The sequence below is a fragment of the Aethalodelphis obliquidens genome, unplaced genomic scaffold (assembly GCF_003676395.1).
Source record: "Aethalodelphis obliquidens isolate GAN/ISIS:26980383/991018 unplaced genomic scaffold, ASM367639v1 scaffold19, whole genome shotgun sequence".
In the NCBI taxonomy this organism is placed as follows: Eukaryota; Metazoa; Chordata; class Mammalia; order Artiodactyla; family Delphinidae; genus Aethalodelphis; species Aethalodelphis obliquidens.
The window spans coordinates 3,669,565-3,684,360 of NW_020837963.1; the positions used below are offsets into that span (position 1 = coordinate 3,669,565).

The 14,796-nt window shown below is 43.0% G+C and overlaps 1 protein-coding gene across 6 annotated transcripts in view; it reads right to left on the minus strand.

Annotated features, from left to right (window-relative positions):
• Nucleotides 1-3,110: 3,110 nt before the first annotated feature.
• The window catches only part of HDHD2 (haloacid dehalogenase like hydrolase domain containing 2), a 38,615-nt gene continuing 26,929 nt past the window's right edge, over nt 3,111-14,796 (minus strand). For 5 of the 6 annotated variants that reach the window (XM_027118442.1, XM_027118443.1, XM_027118446.1 and 2 more), the window contains exons 5-7: nt 10,644-10,860; nt 9,186-9,249; nt 3,111-4,508 (exon numbers count right to left, since the gene is read on the minus strand). In XM_027118442.1, the coding sequence (XP_026974243.1) occupies nt 4,405-4,508; nt 9,186-9,249; nt 10,644-10,860 (385 nt within the window). In that variant the 3' untranslated portion in view covers nt 3,111-4,404. Of the gene's footprint in view, nt 4,509-4,956; nt 5,131-9,185; nt 9,250-10,643; nt 10,861-14,796 lie in introns of all 6 variants that reach the window. The other variant, XR_003435223.1, reaches the window with a different exon arrangement.

The window sequence follows — 14,796 nt, forward strand, 5'->3', positions numbered from 1 at the left end:
CCATCTCCCGAAGCCTGAAGCCTGTCATCCACTGCTGTCTCCTCTACCATTCTCTTGTGGGTTGTCCTTGTTGGTTTATAACATCTTTATTCCTTTCCTCTTCTTTTAGTGGGGCTTTGAGAGAGATCAACTAATACATGACTAATCTACTGTTTAGTGTCTCTGTTATTTTTTTAAAAGTAGACTAAAAGTATATCTAAGTTTATAGGGATATAGGAGATTGGCCCGTTAGTTGTTGGTGGAAATTTGAACCTAATTCCACATGTGGTATTTTCTTCTAAAGCAGAGGTCATAACTCAAATGCTATAGGAACTTGGAATATAGTTACACATGGGTAAAGGAAGACAAGGAAGAGGTGGGGGACTGTGGCGAACTGGAGAGGCCAGAACTAGCTGAAGATAGCTCAGTTTCCCAACTAGAAGATACGTATCTAGGAGTTGGAGCTACGTTCTGCTGTCTTCCTTAGTGATTTACTCCCAAGGGCATTTAAAAATATTTGGGAGACTTCCCTGGTGGCGCAGTGGTTAAGAATCTGCCTGCCAATGCAGGGGACACAGGTTCAAGCCCTGGTCCGGGAAGATCCCACATGCCGTGGAGCAACTAAGCCCGTGAGCCACAACTACTGAGCCCGGGCACCACAGCTACTGAAGCCCGTGCGTCTAAAGCCCGTGCTCTGCGACAAGAGGAGCCACTGCAATGAGAAGCCCGCGCACCAAAACGAAGAGTAGCCCCCGCTTGCCGCAACTAGAGAAAAGCCTGTGCGCAGCAATGAAGACCCAACACAGCCAAAGATAAATACATAAATAATTTAAAATAAAATATTTGGTTTTCTCAGGCACATCAGCCAGTGAAACAAACAGGCATTGAGATGTGTATGACATTAAACACAGGAAAAAGATATCAAAATCTGTTTCATCTTAACAGATGCGGTTTGAATTATGATAAACGATTTCTGGTGCGCTGGCACCTCGCCTCTCAAGGACAGCAGCATGCTTTGGGTAGTAGGTCTTGATGGCTGGTGTAACACAAAGTCAGCTCAGCAAAGGCCCTGTGCATTTACGCGGGAAAGGCCTTTTTGACTTATGTCAAAGAAACTCAATAACGCAAACATGGCTCTATGCAAACAACTGCTAACAGGACGAAGTACTCTGCTGCCCAAGGCAAGTGTTTTAATGAAATAGATTAGTGCAGTTTTAAAAATTCTTTATTATAGGTGCTTCAGTTTCATACAACATGAACCACCACCGATCCAAAACCAACTGAACATAGTGCGGTTGTGTTTTGACTTTCCTGTCCAACTCGCTCCTGTAATTTTTCAGTGTGGGGTTAAGAGTGAGGTGATGACAGTCACTCCAGGGCAGTTTCTGATACCCACAACCGCAGGTGTTTGATGGAACCGTCACTAGGGAGGTGGGCCAGCCCCCTTCTCCTTTCCAGGCATTACAATCCGCTCCGCTCGGGTAGAGTGGTGGGTAGGTAGAGCCACTGCAGAACTAGCTGATTCTGGACGTGTGAGAGTGAAGTGGGTGCAACAACCTTGTCTCCCCACCAGACTGGTCCTTCGCCCTCCTCCACGCCCAGCTCACAGGAGATGCCCAATAACCGCCTCCTGACAATGGGCATTCTCTAATGCCCTTTCAAGTCCTAAGATGTCACTTGGTCCCTTTTCTGGGGCCAGGACAGGATTATAGTAAAGCTGGCACCAACACTATCCTTGGGGTCAGCACCACAAGACAGCCCCTGAAATGTAATGGCTGGAAAATAAAGTCCTTTACGTACTTCGGTTATTCAATCTCCTCCATGAGGCCCAAGGCAAACCAACCAGCTGAGCTGGGAATGTTTACAGTAACCTCGACCTAAACCAAGATTTCTATTTATCCTCACGAACTTCATACCGTGGACAGGTCAGTTAGAAAGTCCTATATAATGTTTATTATGTAAATAAAATAGCCAAGATTTTAATGGCCTAGAGGGCCAAGCGAGAACTGAGGAAAGTAGAGCAGCCGTTTCTCTTGGCTGGCTCGTTACACGCAGCGGGATTACCCCCTCCTGCCACTCGCCCATCAGTGATGTCTACAGCTTGGCTTTAGCTCTAACGTGTCTCCAGAGCATCAGAGCCATTATTTAAGTGCCTAACGGGCCTCCCCTATGAGCAGCAAGTCTAAAATGAAACATTTTCTCCTCCCTACCCATAGCTATATCCTCTAGCATTCAATTCCTATAATATTTACAGCTAATTTTGAGTTGTCTGGTGACGGCCTGAGTGCCCATCTGTGTTGTAGCACAGAGTCCTGTCTGGTGGGGAGAAGAGACGTTTGAAGACCTAAGTACAATCTAACAACTGCTCCATGGCACGAAGGAGGGAACACTTCACTCCATCCTGTGGTCAGGACCACGTCACAGAGAAGGGAGACACAGAGTCTGCACACTGCCTTAGGTATTCTCCTTAGCTCCTCACCTAGTAAGGGCCCTCCAGGCAAAATCCTTCTCTTCAATGTTTATTTCCTAGCAGGCACTTCGCACACAGAAGCTAGCAAACCCTTGATAACGCCTGGGCCAAGGAATCAGTGACCCAGGTGCCGGGGAACAGGCCACTGGTGAACACGCCCAGCAGCCCCTATTGCCTGCACGCTGGGCTTTTCTGTGTGGCTCCGGCCTGAAGGAATTTAAATGTCTCTCTTTTTTAATTCTCAGGAAGACTTTCCCCACTGAACTGACGGTAGAGATGAATTCTACCAACCTTTTCCGGATTGTTAAATGCAGATACTCCTGCTACATCTGTGTCATCATCCAAACAGGCAACACTTAACATTCGTCCGATTCTATTTAAAGTCCTTGATATGCGGGTTGTGCATTTAACCCTCACAACAAACCTACGTGGTGGCGTATCTCCACTTTACAGAGAAGGCAAAGGATGCAGGAGTGGCTAGGGGAGTTGCCCCAGGTCACCGAAGGGAAGTGCTGGCCAGGCTCCCTGCTCTGTGCCCCAGTCACTGCACTCCTCCTCCTGATCTGGGGTGGTGCCCTAGCACATCTGTCTTCTGCACTCTAGGATCGTAAGGACTAGGTTGGGGCATCTGCAAAAACAAGAAAAGTGTTCACCAAACGACCAGAAGGAGAGGAAGCGGCCATTTATTTAGCTTTACTCCCTCCCATCCAAGACCAAGCTGATCTCTAAACAAGCATCAAAACCCAGAGCTCATTAACACATTGCTGTGCGCTTCAGTAAGGTGAGCACCACGATAATGGACAATTACAAGCTAATAATCCAGTGCCCAAGAGCCCAGTAAAACAATTGCAAAGGCCCAGGATCATCACAGTATGCAAATGCACTAAGAAAATCATTACCTATTTAGTCCCCTTCATTTTGGTGGGTTTAACATGAGAAGAAGAATCCATGCTGCAAGACGAGATTTCATTTTACAGCCCTAGTAACCAAGTACATAAAAGCTTGAATCTGTCCCAATAGCTTCTGAAAGATTTTTCCCATAGTGTCAGAGGCAAAAATAATGAAATCTTGCAAATGTACAGTTAATAGGACCCGGGTGGACACTAGCCTCAAAAATGCCTGGTCTATAAGACATTAAAGGCTTGATTTCAGTTTCTGCACTGTTCCTGTTAATAACAATGTCTAATTAAAACATCTGTAAAATACTGATAGTTTTAATTTTACATAAAATTTCCAAAACAACTGTTACACAGTATAATAGGTATCTGCAATGAATAGGTTATTAATGGAAATATTATTTTAAATTAAAACCAGGTTCTAAATTTAAATTACTCATCTCTGGCTAACGAAGAGAAAAAGAAGTCACCCGTGCTGGGAATAATACAGTAGCTAATCTAGTTTTCAACATCTGTTAAAGCAAATTCACTCCTTCACTTGGGCTAAAGGACACTTTATTCTGCTTCTTCTGCCCTGTACCCTACTTGGCACTTCTGATGGATTTCACAGTTGAACTCAATATTAAAACTACAGCCTAATGCTCTCTTCAATGCAATACTTTATAACTTAAAAAACACCATTCAACTTTATTCAGAGTCTGAACCCCTCCAATTTACCAGCGAGGAGACAGCAGAGAACAGGCTCCCTGCAGGAGACTCTTCCCCAGCGCCGCTAACCTGATGAATATTTTAAAAGGAATGGCACAAAATCTCAGCTTTCCCTTTCTTTGGATCTCATCTTCTTTTACGGAAAAAAGACAAAAGGGATTAGCCAGGCTTGGTGTCTGGCTGCAATTCAATACCTTTCTTTCTAATTACTGCCCAACAAGAGGGTTAAATGGTGACCAGGGCTGAGTGGTCTCTGTCTGTCATTAAGTGGCACTGGCATTAAGTTGTTGAGGGATTCTTTCCAGACAATGAAAAGCTGCGTTTCAAGTTGCTTCTGATTCACATAATGGTTCACAGTAGATGCTGCAGAATGTGGTCCACAGCATGAGGGAAGCTGTCACAAGTTAAGTAAGGAGGTGGATTAATTTTTTCTTCGTCTGCTGCTCGATATTTCCCTGAAATGAAAGTAAAGCCAGTGACAAAGCTAGAGAGAGGCATGGACACATATACATTACCAAATGTAAGGCAGATAGCTAATGGGAAGCAGCCGCATAGCACAGGGAGATCAGCTCGGTGCTCTGTGACCACCTAGAGGGGTGGGATAGGGAAGGTGGGAGGGAGGGAGATGCAAGAGGGAAGAGATATGGGAACATATGTATATGTATAACTGATTCACTTTGTTATAAAGCAGAAACTAACACACCATTGTAAAGCAATTATACTCCAATAAAGATATAAAAAAATAACAATAATAAAATAAACTACAAAAAAAAAAAAAGTAAAGCCAGTGAACAAAGGCTACTGGTAGAACACCAGATTAATCACACCCCATGAGCACCTGGGACACCAGAGACCACCCTTATAATGATGAGAGAATCAAGGTCTCCACAGCTCCCAAAGCACCTTTTATCCAGGCTTCAGGAATGCCATGAGGCAATTCAAAGCAAGGTCATATTCAGCATTTCCCAGGCCCTCTGGTCTTTCATGATGGACAGTCACAGGTACTGGGTCACCTGAGAGCTAAGGGTGCCTTCGAATTTCCTCAGCTGTTGAAATCATTTTCTTCCCCCAGCAGCCCTACAGATAGGGATGGTGAATAAATCAGTGCTTTTAAATGAAAGCCCAGACCCCACAGGGCAGAGGCCTTGTCAGCTTCAGAGGGTGACTGGAAACAGCATGAGCTGCTGCCGAACAGGAGCCCTGTGAGCGGGCAAATGAGGGCGCCCGGGGGTGGGAGGGGAGGAGAGATGGGTGCTCACAGTGCTCACAGGCCGGCAGGACAGGCTGCCCGGCAGGGCACTGACGGGTGGGCCTGCTGCCGAACTTTCCCTGGACCCTGCAATTCAAGGGCCACAACTGAACAGTGCAGCACGGTCACAGACTCTTACAAATGTAAGTCAGACCATGCATGGCCCCTGTTTAAACACCCTTAACGTGTTCCAATGCCTTTCAGAAAGAACCCTGTATCTCTGTTGTTGCCTACCAGGCCCCTCAGCCACCAGGCCCAGTACCCCTCACCTTAGCACGTGCTTCTCTCACCAGCTGCAGTCCTGTGCTGGACACACCTGCCACTCCCTTTGCCTGGAACATTCTTCTCAACGACAACCTCCTTCAGGCTTCGGGTCAGTCCCACCTTCCCATCCAAATGAGATCCCCTCCCTGTTATTCTCTCTCTCTCTCCCCCCTGTTCTTTGTCTCCACAATATTTATAACAATTCGTAATTATATATTTATTTGTTTAATGTGTGCCTCACATCTAAAACTATAAGTTCTCTAAGAGCAGGGACTATGTCTGTTATGTTCCCCAATGTATTCCCAGCACCTGACATAATGACTAGCACATGGTGAGCATTCCACGGCATTTTAGGAAGAAAGAAAGGAAAGAAGGAAGCGAGGGATGAACACTGTATTAGACGGGGCCTTGGGGGAACGAGGCCGACTGCCCTGTAGTCTCAGCGTTGCCTCTGCACTTGCCCTTTCTCCTCGCTCCCTCATCCCCTTTTCTGTGATCTCTGCTATTTATTCTTCTGCATTTTTCAGTATTCTCTGTCTAAATCTGGGTTCCCCAACAACAGACCCACCACTTTCTAAAATCCCTTGTTTTCTGTAACTACTCTTTAAGAGGCTTTGTTCAGCAAACACCAAGCCTGAAAACCCCCCCCTTCCCCAACTTGACAATGTGGTAGTGAAGATGCTTCCTGTCCTGTCTTGCTGACTGTGAATTCCTACAGGAAAGGAGCCAGCACCTAATGTACAAAGCTAACTTACCTTAGCGTCCTCAAGGCACCTGTCCACAGTATGGTCCACACAGCAAACTCTACTGCTAGTTTTTTCTAGCTTAAATCCCATTGAGTATAAACTCCTCTGCAAGGTTTCTGCTTGTTCTCATAGGTAAGTTAATGACTAACTTTTGCTATACCACCCACTTCTTGGAGCCAGTGGTCTAAAGGCAAATGCGTGAAAGTCAGGTTTCTTAGCCATGAGCTTCCAGAAGGCTTTTGCTTAGTCTGGCTCTGCAAGTGGGGTTTCTACAAAGTACAAATTGACACAGTGGCTCATGAATGGGTGATAGTTCTAGCAACCTGCACTGTGTCTGGCATATAGCAGATGCTCAACAACGTTGGCTGAGTGAATGAAGCAGGCCCCCATCGCTCAGGCCTGACTCAGTGTGCCAGTCTATACTCTCCTGGACGAATAAATGGTGAATGGAGGGAGAATGCAGGAAGCCATGTTGACAACAGTGGACAAAGGCTGATCCCATCTTTTCTAGGTGATTGTTTTACATGCTAAACAGAAACAGATTCTAGTTATGGCTAGTCAAAAGTCTTTACTGGGGCCTCCCTGGTGGCGCAGTGGTTGAGAGTCCGCCTGCCAACGCAGGGGATACGGGTTCGTGCCCCGGTCCGGGAAGATCCCACATGCCGCAGAGCGGCTGGGCCCGTGAGCCATGGCCGCTAAGCCTGCGCGTCCAGAGCCTGTGCTCCGCAACGGGAGAGGCCACAACAGTGAGAGGCCCCCGTACCGCAAAAAAAAAAAAAAAAAAAAAAAAAAAGTCTTTACTAACAAATCGTGGAGCAAATGTATATTGAGCATCTATTATGTGCTACTACTGAGAAACAAAACTGCTCAAGACTATCACTGAATAATTTAAAATCTCTGTGGTAATTTTCAAACACTGGGAAACCCAGCAATTGTTCACTGCACTGAGTTCAAATTTATGAGTGGAGCCAGCTGCTCTCTATGCTTTCAGAACAGTGGGCTTACTTGGGACTTTTTTCTGACCAAAGATGAACAGTACAAATGGGCCTGTTTTCATGAGCTGGACTTAGCTACGTTTCTAAGTTAGACATTTTAGATTTGATTGTGTGGAGCTGCTGGCTTCTCTAAGACTAACTGGATGCCTCTGTGACAGGCTGACAACAACCAACTGCCAGTCAGAAAAGAAGGCAGAGCCAATGGGAGACCAGCTAGGGAAGCTGGGCCTACAAGACCCTGGCATAGGACCAGTTTTCATACTTGGTGCAAATCCTTAGTTATGTGACCTAAAGAAAGGAAATGTTCATGGGAACAATACCCGAGAGGAAAATAGTTAGCTGAGGGTTTCCTCAATGAGCAGATCATAAAATGATGAGGAATGCCAAGCGTCTGAAAATTCAGATACAGGGGAGGATGAGGAGTGTGGCTATTTTTCCTGACTCCCTGATATATCCTCTTTTTTGCTTCCATCAAAGGGCATGTTTCTGGGAAGACGGTGATCATTTTGAATTAGAAATGTGAAAACACAATACTATTAATTCTAGAGTGACTGGAGTCAGTATCTGCAAGGCTCCACTGGTTCACTCCAGACGCCCAGCATGAGAAGACTGTTCCCATTCTTTGTTCACACAGGGCCTGGAAAATACTTCTTATTCAATTGTAGCAACATCTATGTTTTCTTGTTTCTGTTTTTAAATTCAAAATAGCTTTTATGCAACCACATTTTCTTGAACATCACAGTCATGAGTAAATATACTCTATCTAAAAAATTTCCCAGTGGCAGCTCGTCTGTGACTTAGTGTTTAAATCTTCCCTTTTCTGAACAGCCTGTATGAAGCCAGGCATATGAACTCACAGAGCCATCTATGGAACCACCTATCTGCTATTTAACTGATAAGAGCCCGATGACAATTCTTGGACCAGACTCCTGGCTGTCATCCTCAAACACGTGCTATTAGTTTTAAGCTCAGCAGGTTCCAGCTGGGGGCAGGTGCAGGGGAGACCTTTTCATTTTATCTGAAAAGGCTCATCAAGTTCCTAGTGCAACAGCACACAAGCCCACACAACTCTCATGACTATTCTTTCCTTACCTTGAAAGGACTTCATTAATCACACTCCACACAGGAAAACTGCACAGTGTAATACTCATATACTGTGAGAGCTAGAAGGGTCCAGTCCAGCCCCATCATCCGTAAATGGCCCAAAGAGGTGAAGGGCCTTGCCCAGAGTCTCACAGTCAGTGTAGAGCTGAGACCAAGACCCAGGACACTAACTGGTCCACTGTTGCCATGATACCGTATTAGCTGAGTCTCCTCCATTAGGTTCTTTCCCTTTCCTTAAATTTATTTGAGGGACCACACCCGGTTTACCTAATTTTGGTACAGGAAATTGTTACTAAAACAGTAAGTGAAAAGACAAAAGTTTTTTGTGTGTTTTTTTAAAAAATGTAAACATTAACACAAAGTATCATATCACTTAGCTAGCCAGTCGCTAAAAAGATAAACATCTTATAGCTGGTGCAAAAAGAAAACATATTTTTACAGAGCCCCACTATCAATGGTCTTTTGGTCAACTTTGGTGATTTGCATATCCAGAAAATCATACAAATGCTAATGGTCAATTGTGTATGGTTATCTCTGTGTAACTGTTAAAATACCTCTGAACTCTGATCTGATCTTCCTAGCTTTGCAGAGCATGGGCCCTTTCACATTGTCTTTTTTCCCTGCAATCCTAAGCCCATTTTATTTTTGCTTTGTGGCAGAAAGAGAATTAAAGTGCTCAGTGGGCTTTGCCATTTCTTCAAAGACTGTTCTTTAAGCAGTTGTGTATTCTACCATTGTTTTAGAGAAACAAAATATTATACTGAAGATACATACCGGTTTTGACTAAGATGCCCAGCATGCCGATATTCTGAGCCCCACCAACATCATCCCTGCAATCCTAGAAAAGCATAACGAAGCATTTAGTCCAGTGTCATCAGTGAGCCTGCCAACAAAACTGACCAATTGATCTGATTTATTAGGACAGGATGGCCAACTGTAATCCCATGTTTTTTTCCTTAAAATGAAAGAGAAGGAGGTGTAAAAAAGGATAAACCCGTGTCTGAAGGAGCATACCACTGGAAAAGGGAAGCGTAATAGAGGTAGAGGTAAAAAACAGAGTAGTAATCCTAGTAACCAAACATAAAAAGCAGTTACAGTGCTTCATGTTTTGCCACATGTACATCTATTTCCTTTTAAAACAGATCATGGAAAAAAGTATTCTATCATTTGGCAGCTTTTAAGGTAAATGATCCAACTGCAGGACAGTGAATGAACTAGGTTCAGAAGACAGCTCTTGTGCTGTCCACGTAACATTATCCTTACTTTCCATCCAATCGTCCCTAACGGGGAATCAAATCAGATCAGTGTACTTAAACAGATTCTGAGACTGTCTGATATTCACTTCACACTTAGGAATAACAGATCAGTTTCAAAGGGAAGCTTCTGTTTTCAAATTCTTAATCAAGATAGGGGTAAATATACTTGGCTAATTGTGATGACAAATGCAAGGTAATAAAAATCCAAAAACTGGAAGAAACATCATCAATAAAATCAATCCTACCATCTCATGTGTATAAGCAGGATTCATTCAGATCACACCCAAAGAAAAGTTTTTTCCTTAAAAATCATTCATATTATTCAACAACAGCCCTTGGAAATGAGTCTTAAAATGTCAAAATCTTCATTTAAGGTCTAACTTAAAACCTTTTCTGTGCATCTAAACTTGCCTTGTTGAAGCAGGGGAGATGGGGGAGAGGGACAGGAGGAAGGGAGGAGGGAAAAAGTGAACAAGGAAAGGGAGGGCCCACTGGGTAGGGCCCCCGATTGTCCAGGTTCAGCCCTGCCACTCCTAGGCCTGAGGCAATCGATATCTTTAGCTATTTGTGGCAGACTGGGAAGTTCTTCCATAAAGCATATACTAGCAAAAAAATCAATAATGGGAGAATTCTTTGGGTATAGGTGTTCTTTGCATTAAGGAATAGTCAAAAAAGTCTAAATCTATGTAGAAGTTTTCTTCAAAAAGACACATAAAGCATTTAATTGCCTTGCAGTTGATGGTCTTTTGAATTGTATATATCTCATCACACTATGAAGAATGTCAGAAATAATCAATATTTCAGTTCTTTAGAATACCAGTAAACAACTACTGGAAAGCCTGTTTTATGGGTAGCCTCTTACTACCATCTGATATCACCAATAAGAGCCTGCTTGTGTCTCAAAGCAGTGCTTTGAAGTTGGCTCCTCCCAGCATGACAGGTAAGCCCAGGGCATTTCCTGGGCTCTTCTACTTACATCTCCAATCATGATGGCCTCCTCAGGTTCACAGCCAGTGCTCCGCAATGCCTCCAAAAAGAACGTTTTCTCTGGTTTCCCCACGACTGTGGCTTTGGTATCTGTGGCATGCTCTAAAGCAGTCACAAATGGTCCGGGCCCCAGGGCTAAGCCATCTTGCCTCTTGTAATACCTGGCTTTGTGGATTGCTATCAGAGGTGCCCCATCCAGGAGCAACCTAGAGAGACAGAGAAAATGGAAACTGGCTAAAAGCAAGGTTTCTATGACTGGAAAAGAATGTCAGACTTACAAAGTGGTTTTATTCACACTCACAGAAACGAATAGTTTCTTATTAACTTTTAATGACTTGCTGTCTTCTAATGAATTCGCTAGGAACTGCTGAGAATTACACTCAGATACACTAAAGAAAGGTGATAGATTAAATTTGTGATTGCTTCAACCTTTTACCTTTAGTGGTTTCAGACATTTTACCCAAATCACCATGGAAAGAGAATTAAGGGAAGTAAAGCTAAATAAGACACTTGAGGGAAGAAGCTTAACTTAATAAGACAAGTTGTTTCAACCTCCCTAATGGTAAGCAGGAGGCTCCTGAGCCTTTTACAACACGACTCAACTGATGCTGCAGTGACATGTTCAGCTAGCTCCTAAAATACCTGGTTTCCTCTTTCCTCTGCTCCAAAATATGATTCTTTCGAATTCAGAAATTTCATAGACCATTTTACAAATACTTTCTGCTTGTATCTTTTCCTCTTCATTTTACCTTTTGACTGCTTCGGGCGTTACTTTGCAAATCAGGCTGTCTTCCCTGAAGGACACAGCACTAAGGCTTAAGGGTGAGCCTATACTGTCAAGTCCTTTCCTTCTTCCTGATGTAGGACAAATACTCTCATACCAACCGAAAGGGCATAAAGAGTTTTCTTGTTAGAGAACTAAACTCTACATATAGTCAAGGATCCTCATTACTTACTCAGGCAAAACATAACAAATCTAAAAAAAACCCCACCAACCCCCATCCAAAAACATCTGCCAACCATCCCAACAGTGCAGCCTGTAAGTCACACAGCAGAGAGAGTCACACACATATCATCTAATCGAATGCAGGACATGATATTCTTCTTAAACTGCTTTTAACCAATGTAATAAATGATCTCACTTAGCTTAATTTAAGCCATCTACTTAGTTAAATATCTAGTATGTCCATCGAGGAAGAATTCATCACATCTCACCCTTCACAATTATGAGTAATTAAGTGCTCAACTATGAAACTGCTAAATTATTCTTGTCAGTGGGCATGGAAATGCCTTCCTGTGGGAAATGCAGGATTCAGACATTTATGATTAAATATTTTATTAAGTAAAAACCAATACCGGACTATTACAGGGCCTTATTGTTAGTTACTACGAATTGCTCACAGCACAGGACGGATCCTTCAAATTTATTCACTAATAGTAATACAAATTTATTTCTTAAAGTAGATCTTAAAATCCAACTGTTAGGAAACCTGATAAGGCCACTATGTTGGCCTTAAAGAACCACAGCTGATAGCAACGAGATAATAACGGGTGGTTTATCTATCTCCCCTCTTGTCACTCTGCCCCCAATCCCATTTACTTGCTACTCTACCATGGAACTGGAATTCTTTATGCAACAGACCTCGAAATTGCTCTCCACTTACACAGCTAAACTAAAAACTCATCTGACTTAGCTTTGTTAATATTTTATTATATATTAACTGGGGATGAGACTTATCAGCTCGATTGACGTGTGTACTTAATTCCCGTGCCTTCTCTGGAAGGGCTGAAACTGTGGGTTCCTCTACATTTCTCTAAATGGGAACTGGTTCTTCAGGAGCTTGGAGAAGACAGGCATCTCTCAGGGAAGTGGTTCTTGCTTCTGTCATTCTTCTACGTTCAGCATAAGCTTTACTGACTCTTTGAAGAGCCAAGGCATGTTCAGGATAGATTGAAAGGTAAATATTTTCAAGGACGCAGATTAAAATATTTTTGTATAAACATTTTCAAAATGTAAGAAAATAGACACCCCAATACTTGGGACTGTTTTCACACTTCCTAGACAGGGCAAAAAAAAGTTGGTTGTTTTGTTACCGGAAGTAATGTATCGGGAAGAAATCTGAGAATCTTCTGTCTCTATTTAACTATAAGCCCACTGAGGTGCACGATACAAGAAAAAAAGGCATAAAGAAGGCCTGATGCAAAAATCCATGGCTATAAATTCCATGTAGGCAAAGGAAAAAACTATAAAAAGTCCTAGCCAGGGAGCTGGACCACATTATAAAAATGTTAGGCAGAGCAGTGAGAGAAAAGCTAAGGGGATGACTTAAATTCAGAGTCACAGTACGTTACTGAAAGCGACCATAAAGAATACCAAGTCCAACACGCCCATTTTACAGAAGAGAAGATCACCTTGTGATGCTGGCCAAGACCAAGGAGAGCGGGAACCCAGAACTCCAGAAAACCAATCCAGCACTCTTCCAAATAAACTCACTTTTTTAGGAAAAATGATCAACTTTTCACCATTTCTGCTGAAGATGGAGAATGTGGAAATGAAATTACACGGCAGCTTAAGTAAGAAACCTAATATGCCTGATATCGAACGATTGAGTCCTTTTCTTCCCACCCCCCCAAAACGACCCTCCCCCAATCTTTCCCAACTCAGTAAATTGGCCCCATTGCTCAAGTCAGAAACTAGTAATCATCCTTGATTTCTCACTTTCCCTCACCCTTCCACATCCCTATTATTAGTAAATCCAGTCACTTCCAAGTCCAAAACAAAAACAAAACTTTCTCAAAATGGTCTTACTCCTTCTGGCGAACCTCTGCAATAGTCTTAACTCATCTTTCTGCTTTCTACTCTTCCCCTGTTATTCCAACCCATCGTACATGCAATACGGGGAGTTTTAAAAGTACAGATGGGATCGTGTCCCTCCCCTGCTTAAAACCTTTCAAGAACCTCTCATTGCAAAGAGTATAAAACCCAAAGTCCTTACCGAAGCTTGTAAGGCCTGGCCTTACCTGGCCACTGTCAGCATCTCCAATCTCAAGTCACCTTCCCCGTCACTGACTATGTACCAAAAAATGTACACAGTCTTTCCTGCTTCAGCCCCCACACCTGGTGTTCCCTCCTCCTGAAACAGAGCCCCATACTTTGCACACAGCTATCTTCTGCTCACTTGTCAGGTCTCAGCTTGAATGTCAGCACATCAAAGAGCCATTCCCAATCTCCCTGCAAAGTGGACTTCCTCCTCACATTTCATCTCTATCTCATCCCCTTTTTCCTTTATATCACTTCCTATAGTTTATAATCCTTACTCAACTGTGTTTGGTTTGTCTTCCTCACTAGCTTACAATCTCCACTATGCCCATTAGTTTTACTCATCACTGTATTTCTTACTTCCAAAAAAAAAAATCCAAAACAAAACCAAAAACAAACCCTGGTACCTTTCACTAAATATTTATCGGGTAAGTTAATTAATGCATGAAGCACTGTATGCCTTAGTGTCCTGATCCGTAAAATGCGGAATAACGCTTACCTTCTTGGGGAATAGAGATGATATATGCAAACTTTTTCATGCTATCTATCTGACAGTAATGACAATTATTTTTATTCATAAATATAGGAAGTGTAGTGTCTGTGCTACTTAAAATAGGTAACAACAAATCACTTCACATTTGTGGGCCCCGGTTTCTTATCAAATGAAGAAACTGAATCAGATCAGGTCTTTTCACTCTCAACACTTCTGTCATTTTTTAACTGAAAAATGCTTTATGTGGGGGGATCTGTCCTATACCTGTGGGATGTTTAGCCGTATCCATGGCCTCTACCCACTAGATGCCAGTAGCACTCTTCTTCCCCCAGCTGTGACATCCAAAAATGTCTCCAGACATTGCTGAATGTCCCCTGGGGAGGAAAAATGTCCCCAGTTGAGAACAAATGAACGAGGTGATGCCAAAATCTTGACATTCAATACATTTAAAACTAATACCAATCAACCTGACAAACACCAACTACCAAAAGTTCAAATTAAAACAATAGCAAATCATGAAATATATCAAGAGAAAATCCCATCAACACTTAACTGAAACCCCCAGAATATCTCCAATATCATACTGACACAGCAATTTTCTCATTAATA